This window comes from Choloepus didactylus, chromosome 2, assembly GCF_015220235.1.
Source record: "Choloepus didactylus isolate mChoDid1 chromosome 2, mChoDid1.pri, whole genome shotgun sequence".
In the NCBI taxonomy this organism is placed as follows: Eukaryota; Metazoa; Chordata; class Mammalia; order Pilosa; family Megalonychidae; genus Choloepus; species Choloepus didactylus.
This window is the reverse complement of record NC_051308.1, coordinates 103,753,882-103,775,059: the sequence shown is the minus strand read 5'-3', so window position 1 is coordinate 103,775,059 and position 21,178 is coordinate 103,753,882. Positions and strand designations below refer to the sequence as shown.

The 21,178-nt window shown below is 37.9% G+C and overlaps 1 protein-coding gene across 1 annotated transcript in view; it reads left to right on the top strand.

The window, feature by feature from the left end:
* SDHC (succinate dehydrogenase complex subunit C) overlaps positions 1-18,989 on the top strand; it is a 39,952-nt gene extending 20,963 nt beyond the window's left edge. Inside the window, exons 4-6 of the mRNA XM_037825503.1 lie at positions 877-938; positions 16,116-16,279; positions 18,720-18,989. Coding sequence (XP_037681431.1) covers positions 877-938; positions 16,116-16,279; positions 18,720-18,824 — 331 coding nt within the window. The 3' untranslated portion in view covers positions 18,825-18,989. The remainder of the gene's footprint in view (positions 1-876; positions 939-16,115; positions 16,280-18,719) is intronic.
* Positions 18,990-21,178: the final 2,189 nt, after the last annotated feature.

The following is a 21,178-nucleotide window of genomic DNA, read 5'->3' as shown; positions in this document are numbered from 1 at the left end:
TTATTTTTGGATATAATATCTCCCTTACCTACTCAGTACTAAGTTCATCAAGCTATGGTTTTTCCATTTTTCCATTTTTGAAAATCAGGGTAACATTTAACTTCAGCACTTTCTCACACCACTTCCATTTTCCATTCCAGTATTCCTAAAAGATTACCAAACAGTACATATATTTTGTCTATATGTTCTTTTAGTCATGGGATTTAATTCTTCTGGGCCAGGAGTCCTAAACTCATTTGGAATGCTAAGCAATGTCTTACAATTTCCCTGCCTCTCTAGAGTTTCAGTTCTCTCAAATCAATATTTGTTCTGTCTTTTTCAGTCTGATAATCATTTTCTTTGAGAAATAAAATAGTTGAACAATCCACTTCATACTCTCTGTTATCCATTAGCATAAAATTGTCCATCCCGCTTAGGAGGCTTTCTTTTCCTAAATACAATTTTAAAAGCCCCTTTTGTTGTCCTTGACATGTTTAGAAGCCTTAGCTCATTCTGGGTTTTAGTCTCCTGATTCTTTTTACTGTTTTATGCCATTGTTCTATGTTTGTCCTTGGTTATGTGGCTTTTCTCCCACCTTTTTATTTATCCTGTTTAATCTGAATTAATCAGTTTTAATAAGGAAGAGTTTGAGTTACAAGTGGTTCCTCTTCTCAGTTCTATCAGTGATGCAGTCTAGCAAAAGGAAGAAATACTTACTAAATACATCATTTTAAAATGTTCAAACTAGAAGGTAGAAACATAAGAGTGTGAAAGCTGTTTGTTTTTGTTTTTTTTAATAGTGATTGTTTCAGAAGTAGTTTATATTCTGTTTGTCAAGAGGGGCTCCCCACTATGGTGTCATCTTTTCCTTTTTGAATTGTGTGTGTTTCTTTGCAGGTGGCCTCTTACCATGATAATGTCTGTTTCTCACCGTGGCACTGGTATTGCCTTGAGTGCAGGTCTGTATGTGCATTTTTACACGTTTCTGTGGCTCTTGGCACTGTCTCCTTTACAACTCAGCACCTTGATTTAGAGAATATGAGTCTATTTAAGCTTATTCTTTCATTCCTTTAACATCTAATTATGTGTTCCCACTATGCTTAGGTACTTTTCTTAGCAGATTTTTAAATCATCCTTAGCACTTCCTGAAATTATACTTATTGAAATTACAAAGCAACAAAGATAAAAATCTCATATAGAGAAAATGGCTGACTAATTCTTGACCAAACACAGTCCAGGATCAGTCTTCAACCTATTCTTCCAGAAATTCAATTTTAATACCCAGTCTTTGCCACCTAGAATTGATCAGGCTCAAAAAGACCAACTCACTAATCAATGTCACAAAATTTTGATTTACAGACCAGAATATCAGTTTATTCATTGATGTAATATGAAATACTTCACAGTGAATTATATGCTGGTTTAAAAAGTTAGTACATACTTTTTAGGTAGGAACGTTTATTACAGAGTGTAGATTATAATTAGGTTTCTTGGGATCTGATCTATCTCTCCACAGTAGGGATATACCTTATAAGAGATTTTTAAATCTTCCCTTGGGTAGCATACACATTTTTGCTTTTTAGCTTTCCTTTATCTGGCCGTAGAGTTGCTTCCCCAATCCCCTGCCAAAAACAAAAACTAGATTAGATGCCCTAAATATATACTCCCAAAGCGTTCTGATTTCACCTTTCATAGCAGTCATCACAGTTGTAACTTACTTATTCATTGTTGTCCTTCCCTATTGTATTGTAAGTTCTATGCACTTAGACCACATCTGTCTCGATTTTCAACACCTAGTGTAGTGCATAAAACAGAGTAGATATTCATTAAATGTTTGCTGAATGCAAAATGAATACTGCTCTCCTTTTCTGTTAACATATGTTTTCATCTATTTTTTCCCAAATTTTTCTTCAATACATACCCATATTTTCAGGCTCTGAGGTAACATTTTGCCCCCCTGCATATTGACTATACTACCCAACTAGCTAGTATGGTATTTCAACACTGATATTTTTGTTAGTTTAGCAGAAAGCTACTCAGTGCATTGGGAGCAAGAAGAGGTTATCAGGCATTAGGGTGCTGCATAAGTAAGTCCGAATTTGTTCTCCATCAGTCTCCTTGAGACACCCAGGAAGCATGTCCTGTTTCTTAGCAAATGTAATTCAGCTCCTATAAATCTACAACAGGAACAGATACAAACTAAGAGTGGTGGAATGCTTTCTAAAAGAAATGCTCAAATTGGCTGTTAGCACATATTCAACAGGCCTTCTGTTCCAAGTTGATTGTCCTAGGCCCTTTGCTGGCAAATGAAAATGAGCTTATGACTTTGAGCAACATATGTATGCCTCCTGTGTGTACAGACTCTTTCCTCCTGTAGACAGTTCCGTCATATGTCTTTAACCTTATCCTAGGAAGTGAGAGAAAATTTCTTACCTAGAATCTGTATAAGGTCATGCACCTGAGAGACAGAAATCCCACTGTTTTTCCATATGTGAAACTCTGAGCGTCTCTTTCCTGCTTTCTTTTGATGCTTTACCCTTGGAGCATAGCCCAAATCTTACTCATCACATTAGGCATCATTACCAGCTTGCCTGGAGCTGACCCATTTGTATGGAGTAAAGTAGATGGCAGCCTTCAGGTCCTAACATGTAGTGTGCTCTTGCTTCGGAAATCTCATGTTTGGTGTTAGATAGAGCTGTCAGGATAGGCAAAAGAATTTCTCTTGACTTTTGCCTTGGTGAAGTACTGTTCATATTGGGAAGGTGCTCTTCTTTCTGTTTTTTATAACATCATTCAGGACCCCTCCTAGTTTTCTGTAGACAGTGTTTTTACTGAAGTAGTCATTAGTAGGACTCATGGCTCTAGTGTAGAAATCCTGTATTTAGGGAGCTGCTGCTGAGTTACTGGCAGAAATTATCTGAAGCTAAGTCTCTGCTGTTTGCAGTCAGGCATACACACACATTAGAGTTTTGTGATAAATAAGGATAGAACGCCTATCTAAGTTCTGATGCCATCATTCCTTTGGTTGTTAAAGGGATGATAGAATACATGTGTAATGGTGACTGGTGTTGCCTGGGAATTCCTGTGTAATTCCTGGCTTTTTAGCCTACTTGTACTGAACTAATTAATGGGATAAATTCTAAGATCAGGACACCCTAATTCGTAGTTGCTTTTATTTCTGCTTGCTTAGAATCTTATAATGTTTAGATTGACACTTCCTGTCAGTTTGGTGGCATTGATGAGCAGATTTAATCTTAAAAATCATTGGAAATACAAGAGAAGTTTATTTATTAGGCTATAGCTCCCTTTATTATCTCAGTGTATTTGTCACCGTGAGTGAAAAAAAGGATGTTGATTCCTTTATAGACTGTAATGATTTTTAAAATGTGTTAGTTTGTCAAATATGGCTCAAATTGAATATATACATTTTTCATTACTATACTTAATAATTATTGGTTTTTCTTATTTTTCCCCCTTTGAAAGACCTTGCATTCATCAGTATGTATCTTATTCTTCCCAAACTTTTTCTCCAGATTCCCATGATAGAATGTAAGTAACTGGTTTCTACAGAGTAGAGGTTTTCATGTTTCCCCTGAAATGCTGGAAGTCCCTTCTTCAAAACTGGAAGGTAGCAGGTTTGTGCTAGGTGGATGACTTAGGCAAATTAGTTAACTCTCTAAACCTCAGTTTGCTCCTTATAAAATGGGAATATTAATAATGGCTATCTTAGAATTGATAGGGTTTCAAGAAGCTTTACCCTCTGTGTGTTGAGTGATGAAAACAGGGATGAAAAGCTTGATGAATTTAATCACAGCAGTTTCTTAGAAGATGATGTGCACTTGGTCAATTCCGGCAGCTGTGATCTTTGCATTCTTGTGACCCTTCTCCAATTCATTTTTTCACATCACAGCAAGAAAAATATTTTGAAAATAAATTGAATCATGTCACTCCCTTGCTTAAATGTTCTAATTGCTGTGCTTGCCTTTGGGCTTAGATTAAAATTCAAATGTCCACCGTAGCCTAAAATGCCCTCTCTGTTCTGGCCCTTGCCTAACTCATCTCTGTCATTCTTCCTCTTGCTCACTCTGTCCCACCCACATTAGTCTTTGAATTCCTTGGAATAGACAAAACTCTTTCCCTCCTCAGAACCATTGCTTGTTTTGTTCCCTTGGTCTGAAATGCCCACCCCTCCCCTTACCTCTTGTTGCACTGTGCATGGTTATTTCCTTTTTATTCTTAGATTTCAACATAATTGTCAATTCAAAAAGTACTTTGCCTACTACCATAATAAAGTAGTAGCTTCTTTGTTAATTTTTTATTTCATAGCACTATTCCTTCACAGCTCTTGTTATAAATCTATCTCTTTCATTAAACAATAAACTCTTAAAAGACTGGGGACTGCATCTATCTTATTTAATATTCATACATTTTAGACTCAGTAGGTGCTTAGTGAACATTTATTAAGTGAATATACCCTTGTAAATCACTTTGCTCATAGTGATTGCTTCAGAAATGTTCATTCTTCCTACCCTCTAATCTCCTATTATGCGTTAGATTTTGGATAGGGATAATACTAGTCTCTACCCTCAAGGAGTTATTTTCTAAGAGGTGAGGTAAAGAAAATAAATATTTGTAATGCACTGTGATTTTTCTTTTATATGTAAGCTTTTTGTTTTGAAATAACTTCAAGCTTATAGGAAGGACAGTTATAAAAATAGTACAAACCTCCATACATAGAATTCTGACATACTCCCCACCCCTCTACCCCTACTCCCAGATACCCATTTCCACCAATTTTAACATTTTGTCATATTTGCCATAGCTGTGAAAATTTTTTAATAGAGATATGGGACCCTGGAGGAGAGACTTAAAAGAGGAGGAGTTGGAGAGTTTGAAAGGATGAGTAGGGGAGTTCACGAAGAGGGGTTGGAGAAGGGCATTCCACCACAGATACTACCTGTTCCAGTTTGCTAGAGCTGCTGTTACGCAAAATACCAGAAATGGATTGGCTTTTATAAAGGGGATTTATTTGGTTACAAATTTAAAGTTCTAAGGCCATAAAAGCATCCAAACTAAGGCATCAACAAGAGGATAGCTTCACTGAAGGAAAGCCGATGGCGTTCAGAACACCTCTGTCAACTGGGAAGGCATGTGGCTGGCATCTGCTGCTCCTTTGCTCCTGGGTTGTGTTTCAAAATGGCTTTCTCCAAAATGTCTGTGGGAGTCTGTCTTGCTACCTCTCTCTCAACTCCTGTGCGTCCTTGCTTCTTTCTCCCAGGATGTTTGTCTCTAAGCATCTGGAGGTCTTCTCTTAGCTTCTCTGGGGCAAACTCTAGGCTTTATCTCTTAGCATCTCCAAATGCCCTTTTGTCCCTGTCTCCAGACATCTCTAAGCATCTCTCCCTATTCCAGCTCTAGAGCTCTCTTAGTCCAGTGAACTAATCAAGACCCATCCTGAATGGGCGGAGCCCACACCTCCATGGAAATAATTTAATCAGAGATTTTACCCTCATCAACAGACTAATCAGTTTGCCCACAAGACTATATTAAAGAATGTCGCTTTTCTGGGGGGCATAATATATTCAAACCGGCACACTACCTTATGCAAAGGTATAGGGATTTAAAGCTCTCAGAGTCATTGAATAATAATGACTGGGTCTGGGTGGCTTGAGAATGGTATTTGTGGAAGAAATGACAAAGATAATGAAGCAACAAAAGTGACGGAGATGGGCCAGAGAGTAAAGGACATTTTTACCATGCTGAGGGGTTGGAACTTGATCCTGTAGACCGTGAAAAGCCATTAAAAGTTCATGTTTTCCTTTGTTCCAGTATTAACAAGCTGGCCTAGACAAATCCATGATGAGTTAATTATTCAGACTTTAAAGATTTTTTTGGCCAACATATAAATTCTAAAAGCATGTTAATTTAAAAAAAAACATATTGACACTAGTTTGACTTTAAAACAGAATTTTTTGCAAAAGAACTTGACAAATGATGCATTAAAGTTAGAAAGAGGAGGCTAATAGCACTCCTCCATTGCTTAGATTCTATAGAGATTAAAATACTCATGATTTTTCATGTTGACTTATGGTATAAGAATTTGATGAAATTCGATAAATTCCTTGAGAATGGTAGACAACTAAAGCTGCAGTAATGAATGGGAAAGAGTAAACAAGATGCAATATATAACAGTTAATAGAACAAGACTGGGAATAGAAAATAAGGATGCCGAAGAATAGATATTTTGAAACTAAATGCCACTATAAATAAATCATTCAGTTAACTTCAATGTATGTAAGAATGGTCCTGAGCATTGTAGTTATTTTAGGTTATTTGTTTTTCTTATTCCTTGGTTCGGTTATGGTTTGTTAATTTTCTTGGGGTATGGTAGGAACATCATTTTAGTTTGCTAATGCTGCCAGAATGCAAAACACCAGAGATGGATTGGCTTTTATAAAAAGGGGTTTATTTGGTTACACAGTTAACAGTCTTAAGGCCATAAAGTGTTCAAGGTAACACATCAGCAATCGGGAGGATGGCCAGTGGTGTCCGGAAAACCTGTTAGCTGGAAAGATATGTGGCTGGCGTCTGCTCCAAAGTTCTGGTTTCAAAATGGCTTCCTCCCAGGACGTTCCTCACTAGGCTGCAGTTCCTCAAAAATGTCACTCTTAATTGCACTTGGGGTATTTTTCCTCTCTTAGCTTCTCTGGAGCAAGAGTCTGCTTTCAAAGGCCGTCTTCAAACTGTCTCTCATCTGCAGCTCCTGTGCTTTCTTCAGAGTGTCCCTCTTGGCAAGCTCAGTCCTTCTGTCTGATCTTATATAGTGTGCCAGTAATTTAATTCAGATCCACCCAATGGGTGGGCCAACACCTCCATGGAAATTATCCAATCAGAGTCATCACCCATAGTTGGGTGGGGTGCATCTCCATGGAAACACTCAAAGAATTACAATCAAATTAACGCTGTTACCTCTGCCCACACAAGATTACATCAAAGATAATGGTGTTTGGGGGGACATAATACATTCAAACTGGCACAAGCATGTTGGAAGCAATGTAGCTATTTTAGGTTTTTTGTTTTTTTCTTATTTGGTTTTGTTTGAAATTTTTTTTTATTTAATTTTTTGATAAAGTTAAAAAAACAATGAGTGTTAAAAAAAGTAAATGAACAATGGGGGAGGAGGAGAATGGAATGTTCTGGTTGTTCTTTTTTATTTTAATTTTTATTTTATATTTTGGAGTAATGAAAATGCTCAAAGATTATGGTGATGAATAGACAACTATATGATGATACTATGAACAACTGATTGTACACTTTGGAGGATTGTATGTTACATGAATATATCTCAATAAAATTGCATAAAAAATAAAAAGTTAAAAAAAAAAAATGAATGGTCCTGAATGTTTCAGGTAGTCTTTAGAAATGAGTCATATTGGAGAATCAGAATTTCAGTGAAGGGTTGTCTGAATTCGTAGCCAAACCTGTTGCTCAAGCAGTCAGCTTCATTTCTGGAAAAGCCAAAGGCCTTATAGATTTGTAAAGTAACTAATGGACCTCTGAAAAGGCCATTTTTCTTCAGGGCTTTTCATGGGATGAGAAATTACTTTATTCGTTCTCAGATATGACAGGGTATGTTTTAGGCATCTTGATCATTCCAAACTAAGGCACTGTAGAAAAAGTGAAAAGAGCATGAACTTTGGAATGAAACAGATCTGAGTTCACTTCCAACTCTGTCACTAACTAACTGTGAGATACTGGGCAGGTAATTTGACCTCCCTGAGCTTTAGCGTTTTTGGTCCACAGAATAGGGAGAATACCTTTTTGCTGTGTACAGGGGCAGCAGTTGCAATTCAGAGATCTTAAACTAGTAAAATCCTCTTAGAGTGGATATGATTTGCTGTCTGTTGGAGTAACACAAAAGTTTATGAATGTGTCACTGAGGAATACAGTACAAAAACAACCAAGATGACCTAAGTGTATCAGAGACACAGGACCAGAATGTGATTGGGCCCCACTGCTCTATATTATCTTATGTTCTGCTTGATTCACACATTTGTGTGGCTCCTGTAAGTATTTGGGTTTGGCCAGCCCATTGGAAAGGGAAGGGGTAAAGGTGGGGGTGGGTGGTGGTAATAGTGAGAGAGGAATGGGTAGTCAGGATCATAAAAAGGGAAAAAGTGAAGCCTAAGGAATCAGATGTTGAGTGTGTTTATCCACTGGTGTGCAGAGGAGAGAGCCACTGAATCTGGAGGACACAAATTATCCAGTCAGTGGAGAAATATATTCTTGTGAGACATGGGTGATTCTGATTCATCAGGGCTCACCTTGGCCTAGATGACCTTTCACTCAAAATTATTTCCTCCATTTGCTCTGATCTGCTAATTTTAAATTCAGCTTTCTGGATCTTGGATTTTGGTCACTGCAGTCTATTTTGTATACTTTATTTTTATGTATTTTATATATTTTTTAGTCTCTTGTTATTTTGACAAGGCTGAAGACCAGGTAGGCCTTGGACTGTGGAAAATACATCGAAGGTTTTTATTACTTATGAGATCTCTGGGTAGATTATCCTTCAATATGGTGGATCATCACTTTTATACTTTTATAATAATGCCTACTTAGGGTTGTGAGAATTAAATGAAATACTATATACAAAGTTCCTAATGTAGGTCTGGTAGTGAGTATTAGTTGCATTAATAACCAGAATATTTAATCCTATACCTTTCAGAAAATGTCTGATCACTGGTAGCTAAAATCTCATTCTCAGTCCTTTCCACTTGATGACTGCTATGTCTTACTCCTTGCTTTACCAAGATGGGATGACCTGGAAAAACTGTTTGTCACCAGAAGAGAAAATGCCTCTCAGAAATGCTGTACTTTATCTCAGTGCATGAATACTTCCCACCCAAGAGAGGGGCTCCAGGGAAGTAGATGGGCAGAATACAGCATGCTGGGATTAATGCTGACAACACTTTAGATAAAAGAGCACTTTAGATAAAAGAGCAGTCAGCTGCTGTCAACCTGAGTTTTTGAATCATCGTTAGAGCAGCTCTTCCAAGGCTCTTTGAGTTGTTTTCATTTTCGTTTACAATGACATATGCAGAGGCTTGCAGGGAAAAAGTGTCTGAAAGAGCTTATGACATCTTCTGGAAGTGGCAGTAAAACTTATGGACATTCTGTACAGCTCCATATATAGTACTTAATTGCGGCAGCGCCAGGGACTGGTCTTGGCATCCAAATGAAAGAACCATTTAATTTTTTACTGATTAGATGGGACAGCTTCAATGGCTTTGTTTTCCCAGTTTAAATTATTTAGCTATTAGGGGATTCTCTCCTCAAGTACTCGGGTTCTAGATATAGAGGCTACCTTCTGCTTCCCCATATACTGAACTTCAGAGGGGGATTTAGTAATTCTTATATTGCTTTTTTTTTTTTAATGTAATTTTCACTTGTAATAAAGAGAGCTTTGGCAAAAGTAACTCTTGATTGAATTAACTGATTAACATTCCTTGTTTGAAGAGGAGATTTTTTTTGAAAGAACAGGGAGATTGTCAGCCAATATGATCTAATTGTATCTGGGTTGGAATTTGTATAATGATCTCCAGATCTCCTTGACCTCCCAGAGACATAGTTTTAATTTTTTTTCTGATGACAAGAGCATATTGCAAATAGTTAAAACATAGAAATGTATGACTTAAAAAAATTTCCATTTAATCCTTCACTCAGAGATTGCCACTATTTTGTGTATATCCAGAGACTCATTTTAGGTTTTTTTTTTTTTTTTTTTTAAGGACTCATCCTTTGAGATAAATACCACTTATTTAGAATAGAACTGTCAGTACTGTTTCTAGCTATCATTTCCTGAACATTTACCTAATTATTTAATCCTCCTAACAATCTGCAAAATGTTGGTACCCTCATTTAACAGATGAAGAAACTGAGGCTCAAAAACATTAAGTTTATCCAAGTTTACTTGCATTTAAGTGACTGGACTGGATTTTGAACACTTAAAAACTCCTGATTCTTAATTGTTCTATTAGACTTGGTGGTTTCTTCATCTTTTTAAAAAATACTGATGTTGAAAGCAATTGACATGGAGCTACAGAGTAGAATGGTTTTGGAAACCTGTATGCAGAGACAATCTTCCTTTTGAATTGATTAAACTAATTGACAGAATTCTATGACATTCATGGGAGAAGCAAAGGCTGAGGAGACTAATGTGATTACTGAAATCACATCCCAGAATTCCATTAGTTTTAACTCTGTGGTAGATTATGTGAGAGTAGGTGGTGTTATCCTCAGATGAGGCAGCCATATCAGAGTCTGGTTTTTGTGAGGTGGATATTTCTAAGTGGCCCTTCCTGGGACTAAGCTATTGGTCTGGTGTCCCATGTGGGGCATAAATCAGAGCTAAGTTTGCCCTGATAACTAAGGCATGTGTGTGGCTATTGAGGTTTCAGAGATTTACATTTGCATTGAAATTTAAAGTATACTGGAGGGGCTCCTGTGATCTTCTGGCTTCCTATCTATTAAGACCAATAAATATCCTTGAAACCTCTTAGACCATGTCTTCCTCCGAGACCTTCTCAAACTGTCTTGATTCATGGCACCTCAGTGTCTTCAGTAATTTTTTTCATGGTGCTGTAAACCAAAAGAAATACCTAGTAATTTTGTTTATTAAGTAGTTCTAATAATTTAGTAGCCATTTGAAAAAAAATCATCCACATGAATTGAAAGAAAAAATATATTCATTCTTAACTAATCAGTTACTTACTAATGGGACGTACATGCTTGGTCGACACAGCACAATTTCTCAAATTTTGGAAATCAGGACACTACCTACCTTCATTTCCTGTTCTGCATTGATTTTCACATGCACTTGCTTTTTGTTGAAAACTCAGCTTTGCAAAGATACGCTTACTGAAAGGAATCTCAATATGATCTGATGTTGAAATTTTGAACTATCTTGACTGCTAGTTCATATGGTGTTCAACAGACGTGGAATATCACTGTTTCCTTAAAATATTAAAAATATCCTGTAGCACCCTATGAGTTTGCTGTAGCACCCAGGGGACTGCATTGCCCTGGTTGGGAACCACAATTCTAGGCTGTAGAGCAATAATCCCAAACCTACTGTAATCAGAGTCTCTGGGTGTTCTTTTTTCCTTACCCAAAGTTTTTTTTTTTTTTTTTTTTTGGCTGATTCTGGGAAAATTGCTGGCCTCTTGATTCTAATTTGAATTCCATACCTAAGTGCTACTTGATTTGTCAGTCATTGGTGATTGATATTTACTAAAACCAACGAATAATGTATCCCTGCCAGACATTATAATCCTCTGTTTTTTTTTCCACATAGGGAAATGGTCTTCCAGAGTTCACAATAATATAACACTGTAACCATAACCTTCTCTTATAGAAGGTCAGACTGTGAGTAACCAAGTAATTGTTAGTGCAGTGGGGCCTGGTGGCCATGGATCAGAATTTAATCAGTTTCTTCCTAGACTTTGAGCTCCTTGATCAAGAAAAGCCTTTGAAGCTTTTGAATGCTTTGAATATTGCCTCCAGTCTTCTGGAAGAAGAAGGGGTAGATTAAATGCAGAGATAAGGTTGGCAGAATTAGAGTAGGAAATAGAACAGAAAATATAATGATCATACCTTACATTTTATATAATGCTTAGGCTTTTTACTTTTACATATGCTATTTAATTTCTTTAAAATTCAGTTTTATTGAGATATATTCACATACAGTACAGTCACCCATGGTGTACAATCAGCTGTTCACAATACTGTCACATAGTTGTGCCTTCATCACCCCAATCCATTTTTGAACATTTTCTTTACACCATAAAGAATAAAAATCAGAATAAAAAGAATAAAAAGAACGCCTGAATCATCCACCTCCATCCCACCCCAGTCTTCATTTAGTCCCTGTCCCCATTTTTCTACTCATCCATCCATACACTGGGTAAAGGGAGTGTGATCCACAAGGTTTTCACCATCATACTGTCACCCCTTGTAAGCTGCATAGTTATACAATTGTCTTCAAGAGTCAAGGCTATTGGGTTGGAGTTTGATAGTTTCACGTGTTTACTTCTAGCTGTTCTAATACATTAAAACCTAAAAAGGGTTATCTATATAGTGTGTAAGAATGTCCACCAGTGACCTCGCAACTCCATTTGAAATCTCTCAGCCAGTAAAACTTTATTTCCTTTATTTCATTCACATCCCCCTTTGGTCAAGATGATGTTCTCAATCCCACAATGCAGGGTCCAGATTGACCCCTGGGAGCCATATCTTGCATTGCCAGGGAGATTTACACCCCTGGGAGTCAGGTCCTATGTAGTGGGGAGGGCATTGAGCTCATATGCCGAGTTGGCTTAGCTAGATTGAGAGGTCTGGCAGGCTTCTTAATACAGAAGATACCGCTGATAAATATTTTTAGCTGATTGTTGAACCATGCAGAAATTCACACCTAGTGTTTACTAGGTATCTCAATCAGGAGACAACAGATTGGTGGTTTTTTACATGAAATATTCTGATATTTTAATGTTGGCAGTTTATTCAAATATTTTAAAAACATTATAAGCTATACTACATGGCTAAACAAAACATATTTTAGGCTGAGGGTCACCAGTTTGTGGCTTCTTAAGGCATTGTCTGGAAAAAAGGCTGTGCCTTTCTCAACAGTGACTAGAGAAATTTTTTTAACAAACAGCACTTTTTTGGATCACAGTCTTTCATTTAACCTGAGCTTCTTATATCCTGTGTCTTTTCATCTTAGCCTCCTCTAATCAGCTGCATTTCATACCTTTTTTCATATTGTGCAGTTTTGATAAATGTTAGTCCTCTATGGTGACAAAAAGTACTTTACTGTGGCTGCCCAGTACCAGTGTCTGGCCTTTAGCTTTGTAAGCCAAGAAATTTGATTTCATTAGTTTATTCTGTGCTTATCCAAATCTTAGGACTGATTCACCAGGAAACTGATATTCTGAGCAGAGTATCAGTTTATTAATTTACAACGAGAGAGGTAATTAATTACCCAATACAAGCACACCTTGAAGATAGTGAGGTTTGGTACCAGACCACTGCAGTAAAGCAAATGTTGCAATAGAGCGAGTCACACAGATTTTTTGCTTTCTCAGTGCATATAAAAGTTATGTTTACACTATACTCTTAAGTGTACAGTTTCCTAAGTGTATAGTTACATTATGTCTAAAAAACAATGTATATACCTTAACTAAAAATACTTTATTGCTAAAAAATGCTAACCATCATCTGAGCCTTCAGCAAGTCATAATCTTTTTGCTGGTACAGGGTTTTACCTCAATGTTGATGGCTGCTAAGTGGTGGTTGCTGAAGGTTGGGGTGGCTGTCACAATTTCTTAAAATAATACAACAATGAAGTTTGCCACATAATTTGACTCTTGGTTTCACTTGATCACTTAGAGGCCATTGTAGGTTCCTTAATTGGCATATTTCAACATAGTTGTGTGTTAGGAAATAGGGAAGCCCAAAGAGAGGGAGAGAGATGGAGGGACAGCTGGTCTGTGGAGCAGTTAGAACACACATGTCATTTATCAATTGAGATCACCGTTTTATATGGGTGCAATTCCTGGTGCCCCAAAACAATAATAGTAACTTCAGAGATCACAGATCATCACGACAGATATAATAATAATAGAAACAATAACAGTATTTCAGACAAGTTTTACATATTGCAAGAATTACCAAAATATGACACAGAGGCATGAAATGAGCACATGCTGTTGGAAAAATGGCACCAACAGACTTGCTCAATGCAGCGTTGCCACAAACCTTCAATTTGTAAAAAACAACAGTTATTTGCGAAGCATAGTAAAGAGAAAGGCAATAAAATGAGGTATGCCTGTTCTCTGTTTCGTGATGTGTATATTCCTTTCCTATAGGGAGTCTATATGGGATGCTACATTATAATCACAAAGTTGTCTGGTTAACAGGAAATCAAAGCAAGAGGAATTAGTTGAATGATCTTATTAGTAAATAGTATCATTGAGAATATACATTCATCCCACTCTAGGGCTATTCCTGATCTAGGGACTTGATGTGCTATACTTGAGTTAAGGCATCTTGTTCTCTGAATAATGCTAGGGAAATACTGCCTACTTTTCTGTTGTTTTAAACCACCCAGTTTGTGGTACTGTATTATGGCAGCCATAGCAAACAAAGACAGTATGCTTTCTACAAATGTCTGTGAAAGAAATGAGAGTACATGCTTATTGTGTTTGACAGCAGTAGAATTAAAATGGACTGCTAGAAGTTACTTTCTGCATCCTGTTTTTTATCTCCATCTACTATAAATGTTTCATGGTCTTTAAAATCTTCTTGGGAAGATTTTGCTTAACCATCTCAATGATCTCGCTATCATAAATTCCTTCCAGTGTTGAATTGTCATGATTTTAGCCATTTTTCTGACTTGAGTGGAAATAGAGAATAAATGCTTGTTAGAGTAATTCTATATATTTTCAACATGTGTGGCCTGTCACCCTACTGTACGAGTCACAGTTATTGATGGAAATGTGTAGGGGTAGACACTAGGTAACAACTTTTGTGGTAGAGATTATTTTTTTAACAGCTTTAATAAGATATGATTCACATACCATATACTTCCCCAATTTAGAGAGGATAAATCAGTGTTTTTTAGTATATTCACAGAATTGTGCAACCATCCCCACAATCAATTTTAGAACATTTTTTTAACATCCCCAAAAGAAACATTGTGCCCATTAACAATCACTTCCTATTTCTCCCAACTCTCTCCAAGTCCTAGGTAACCTCTAATCTATTTTTTTTCTCTCTAGACTTGCCTATTCTGGACATTTCATATAAATTGAAACATACTATAGGTGGTTCTTTGTAATTGGCTTCTTTCATTTTGCATAATGTTTTCAAATTTCATCCATGTTGTAGCATGTATCAGGTATTCTTTTCTTTTTATTGCCAAACAATGTTCCATTGTCTGGATTTATCACATTTTATTTACCCATTCATCTGTTAATGGACATTTGGATTGTTTCCACTTTTTGACTGTTATGAATAATGTACAAGTTTTTGTATGGATGTATGTTCTCAGTTCTCTTGGGTACGTACCTAAGAAGGGAATTGCAGCATCATAGGGTAATTACGTTTAGACTTTTGATGAACTGCCATATGGTTTTCTAAAGTGACAGCACCATTTTACAATCCTACCAGCAATGTATGAGGGTTCCAGTTTCTCTGCATCCTTGTTGACGGTTGTTATTATCTGTCTTTTTTATTGTAGGCATCCTAGAGGTGCAAAGTAGTTTTACTTTCCATTTCCCCGATGGCTAATGATGTTGAGCATCTTTTTATGTGCTTATTGGCCATTTATGTATCTTGAGAAAAATGTCTATTCAGATCCCTTGTCCATTTTTTAATTGGGTTATTTATCTTTTCATTGTTGATTTGTAAGAGTTCTTTATATATTCTGAATACAGGTCCCTTATTAGACATACAATTTGCAAGTTTTTTCTCCCATTCTGTGGGTTGTCATTTTACTTTTTGAATGGTATTGTTCAAAGCATAAAAGGCTTTAATTTTGATGGAGTCTAATTTACTTTTTCTTTTGTCACTTGCAGTTTTGGTGTCATGTCCAAGAAACCATTGCCTTATCTAAGGTTATGAAGATTTGCTCCTATGTTTTATAGTTTTAGCTCTTACATTAGGTCTCTGGCCCATTTTGAGTTAATTTTTGTGTGGTAGTGATTTGAACTATTAAAATTTTTTTCTCAGTCTTCTTTTCTGTGCACTAAGTACACTGCTTTTACTTTTTCTTACCAAGGTAATGATGTAGATGAAGCCACAGGGTGACCCTCTAATGTGGCAGTGAGGATTTTTATAAAGAAAAATGTAAGAATAGGAATAATGTGCCAAAATGCATGGCAAATTTAAAAGATAAGGGTCAGATTCGAAATAGCCTATTTACCATTACAAACTTGAATGATAGTTTAAAACTTCCCCATTTCAGAATGGTTTAGAATTGTATGAAGTGCCAGGAGCTGTCGTAGAACTCAGTTTTATATGTTCTATTACTTGTAACTAGTAGGCATCTGTGATAGTCTTCTTGGTTTTCTTTACAGGAGTCACTCTTTTTGGCTTGTCGGCCCTAATTCTCCCTGGGAATTTTGAGTCTTATTTGGAACTTGTGAAGTCCCTGTGTCTGGGGCCAGCACTGATATACACAGCCAAGTTTTTGCTTGTCTTGCCTCTCACATATCACGCCTTGAATGGAATCCGACACTTGGTAAGTTGATTGTGGATTTCCACATTATCTGGGTAAAGAGAGTGGGGAGGCTGGGAGGATTCTCTCCTTCACCATCTGGACTTAGTGCTGTTCTTAAGGTTAGTTGTGCTGGACCTTTGCCCAACAGCCTCTAGGAAAGGTAAACAAGGCCCCTGTGTATTCTTTGGCAGTTTGGTTGGTGGTATAGCTGAGCAGTGTATGTTGGCCTACCACATGCTTCCTGGGTCTCCATGTGAACTCATCCAGTTTTAAAGGGATATTACTAAAAGAGAACCCTGGAGCCAGGTCATACATCTGGCATAGAAAGCCTGTATGTTAGACAGATATTATTAAATTAGCACATATTATGTGTCAGGTTTTAATATTAAAACTTTGGATCCCACGTTTTAATATTGGATTTAGGAATATTTTGATGGCCTGAAAACTGTCAGTGTTGCTACCTACATGACTTTGGGGAGTCCAAAACTGGTGTCTCTAAAGGAATTAAAGCTTAATCAAACCTGCCCCAGGTTTGAAATTAGTCCCTCCTACAGTATTTTAAGATTTCATATGTTGTGGTCTCCCTTTCCCATGTCTTGCTTCCTACCCTAAGAAGACAATTATAATTTCCATTCTTTCTGGTTGTCTGTTATCCCTGCCCTTGAGCCATCTGTCAGATGGATGCTTTTGCTTTAATTTGACCTTGTATAACTTCTGTATCAGAGCCTAGAGACAAACACTTTCTGAATTTCAGTCTGGTCCAATAGACAATTTGATGGAATTGGAAAAGTAAGAGATTAAATGACTTTTTAAATTAAGTGTATCTATCAACTGTTCTCTGGGGCAGTGTTCAGTTTGATTTAAAATGTGTTTTCACTACTCTGAGGGGGAAGGGAGTAGGGCATTTCCATTAATGACTTCTTATTCCACAGAACAAAGCTCTCTAATGAAAATCAGCTGATGATCAGCTTCCTCTGTTCACATCCTGGCTCAGGCGGGATATGCTTTTGTCTGTAGATGAGGGGGAGGGGTGTGCGTGGGGGGGAGGTGGGTTGTGGAAGGGAGAAGGTTTTACAGAATTCCAGAATGCAGTCAAGCCTTTTCTGCCCTGATTATGCCTATAATGGTAGTCTCTTTTTTGAGAGGAGAGAGGAGCCTAAAGGCTTTTCTTAAACTCTTAAATCTGCTTTTATTTTTATTTTTGACAATTACTGGCTCTGAGTGTGGGTCAGGATTTAGTTTGTTCCTTGCGATAGTCCATAGTTCATGGCCTCTGAGCTTGACGGTTGTCTTGCCAGAAGAGCTAATGGGGGACTGGAGACAGTGGGATTGATGTAAGAGAGTATGAAGCGATAGGGTCTGTGGCATTCTATCGAGTTTCTCCTGACCACCACACCACCCAATATGATTTGAATTTTCATAAAACACCATGCCTATATGAACAAACCAGTAATTTGCAAAATCTGCTTCATTGTTAATTTGATCTAGGCAGAATCTATCTTGGAATTGAGGCAGGGACATTGTCTCATCTTGACTTTTTTCTGGGGTCTCTCCAAATTTTCTCTGAAGTGACTTCTAATTTAGTCAGTTTTACTGTCACAGTATGAGTGTATATGTGTTGGAGTGGCCATGTGTGTGGAAAGTATGGAATCCAAAACCCCTACTTTTGCCCCAGGAAATTTTTTTAATTTGGGGGTTTGACCAAATGGATAGGAAATCAGTTCGGTGGGTTGCTTCCAGGAAAAAAAAAAGAAAGGAAAGAATTAAATAGAAAATATAGAGACTGTAGCGCACATAATAATGGCAAATGTTTATTGTTCATGAATTGTCACTATGCACACACACACACACACACAGGGTTTCAATTTAAATTATATCCTACTGGGGTCACAGTCAAAGGAAAATTAAGAAACAGTGTTCTAGATCCCAAAGAGTGTTCTTTAGAATACTAGCCTTCGGATGGAAAAGGATTCTGTGATTGACTAAAGCTAGGAAATCATGCATATCATATTCCCTTTTGGAGACTCACAGTGTGCGTTAATACAGTAAATTGTTTAAGAAGTCTTACAATTAAGTGTTTACCAAATTTATTTGACTATAGGATTTTTCCCCCACATAATCCCTTTCAACATTCTGAGGAACTAGTTTTTGGAGGAACACACTTTGGGAAACACTGGTTTGGGTGTATTGTCATGAGGGAAAGTTTTATCTATTCAGTCTGGAAGCTTTTGCATATAGGGACTGAGGATGCCTTTTCTGTCATTGAGATAAGTGGGTGTAGTTGCCATGTTGTGGGTTTTTGAGGAGGGCAGAGGTGGGGCATAAAGGTAGAAGTGCTTTTCTCCAGAATCATGCTGAGAGGAGTTGGCCTGTTTAACTGGGTAGAAATCCTTTCTGTGAAAGGAGCTATGAGAGTGACAGGGTCTTGATTGCTCAAATTCTTCTTTTTCTTTTTCTACAGTCATGGGACCTAGGAAAAGGCATGAAGATTCCTCAGCTATACCAGTCTGGAGTGGCTGTCTTGGTTCTTACTGTGTTATCTTCTGCAGGGCTGGCAGCCATGTAAAGAGATAAGATTCTCAAAATCATCTTTACAGATTATTACATTGACCTTTCTATTGTTTGTCACTCATTTCCCATCAGGGCAAGGATCTCCTGATTTCTTTAGATCCTTTTGTGTTCACAGATTCCCTTGGAACTCAGTAGCAATAAAGTACTTGTAGAACCATAATGTGCAAGAGTCCAGTCCCTTGTTTCTAGGATGAAGTGGTTGCAAAAATTCCCTTTCCCTGTCTCTAGCTTAGAGTCTACTTTGGGCCTAGGAGCCCTTATTCTCTCTCCTTATTGGGCCTTGATTTGTGCTGAGGGTCAGCTTTTAGCTTCTTCCTGAGATAGTGGAAACAATGCCAGCTCTGTGGCCTCTGTCCTAGGGGACTGGGGGTGGGGCTTTGGGTGCCACTGTCTGTGGGTTGCTGGCTTAAAGGACAGTTCTGTTCATTGGTGAGAGTCCAGGGTCTTTAGCACCCACACAGTGTGACTGAAAGAAGCGGGGTGGGGGTGGGAGAAAATTAGCTTGTCCCAGCTGGAGAGGGAGATAAAGAGATTGAGTTGGTTGTTGGAGCAGGTGCTTTAGGAAGAAGACATACAGTCTTGGATACAAGAGGAAGATCCAGAAAATTATCATTCAACATATTAAAGGTTATTTCTTTTCCTTGCATTTCTGAAAAAACAAGCCTCTTAAGTCATTTTTTCTGATCCAAGTTCATGTGACATGTTTTTCTGAAACTGAATTAAAATACTCATTTTTTCTTTGACTCTCCTTGATATCTGGAGGAACTGGGAGAATGGTGGTTGGGGAGGAGCCAATATCCTCCCCCTCCCTCTGCTCTCAGGCATTTACACCCCCTACTCTGACCTTTCCCAGGAGGAAAACAGCTTGTCCTGCAACTGACCACTGGAAAAATTCTCAGGGAATTAAACATAAGTAGCCAGAGATTTACTATCATGTAGAAACCTCAGAGAGGGAGGGGGCCAGAGAAGGGAAGTTAGGCATGTGAAGAGCTTTTGGGTTATTACAGACTCCAAAATCCCATTCAAGATTGATTAAGAGCAGCCTCCTGGTTTACTGTTCATCAAGTTATGGACCAGTGAGGGAGGCTGGGGCCAGTGGAAGCAAAATCTCAAGAATGTAGAGTTGGAGAGGAAGGAGGAATGGTTGAAAACTTGGGAAAACTTTATAACTGAGTAAGGAAACTGGCTACTTTTATATTCCACATCGGCCAAGCCTGTGGGTCCCTGGCTCCCTTGGCAGGAATGTTGCTTGGATAGTCTTTGGAAACATTAGGGTAACAGATCAATCTTGTCCATCAGTCCGAGTTATTGACCATCCAATTAAAGCCCTAATTTGGAAAGGAGTAACAATGACTGTGGGCTGTGGCTGGTATCATTTGGAGAGGAAAACTTTACTTAAGCTAAGACAGTGGGGACCTGCTGTCTCAACAGTCTTCATCCCAACTCCCCACTTGTCTTTGGTCTTAAGTAATGTTCTCTTCTTTTTTGCTAGGCTAGTCATGGGAATTCTTTATAGCCCTCTTCCAGCTTAAACCATTTGTTCTCTGTACTTCTTGTCCTTGGAGTGAGGGACATGTCTTCATAAGGGAACACTTTGGCACTGGGACTGGGAAAGATTTGGCAAGGGGATTAAATTTAACAGCCAGTGCCAGATAAACAGATGTTGGGGACCAGAAAATGAGTAGGGATCTTCTTGACTCTTTTGGTGACTTCTTACCGTTCAGGTGATTGAGGGTGTGGGATGGCAGAGTAGTCATCATGTTTGTCATACCACCCTAAATTCTTATTTACTGTCTCACTTTCTTCTTCCCTGTCCTCCAATCACTTCTGTATCTACAGTTTTCAAACTATATTGGTGCTTTGGCTTGAGTGTTGCTTTTGTAACACTCTCTAATGTTCTGTCATTGATTAGACAAGGATATTGTCTTCTACTTCGGCTTTTCCCACCTTTTCTTCCCCACCTTTTCCAAACACACATTCACATACTCTACTAAGCGATTACATTGCTGACTTTGAAACTGTAGTTGTGTTTGCTCTCTTTCCCCAAGGTCACTTTTCACTGTTTGGTTATAGATATCCTAAAAAAAATGAGAACCTTTTCTTTACAATGTTGGAATCCAAGCCCGGGATGAAAATGAGAACAACGGGGGACTGGTTCTTTGTGGTTCTGTGCTTCTGAGGTGGTTCATACCAACTTCTTCTTGGTCTTTCTGGAGTGTAATGGACTTAGTCCTTAGGGAAATGTGTTCTGCCCCATGCCCTCTTCCCTACTCTATTTTCCCAACTCTCCTCCTCCTAGTTATGGATTACAAGAGCAGCCATAGCAGGAAGAGAAAATCCAGATCAATG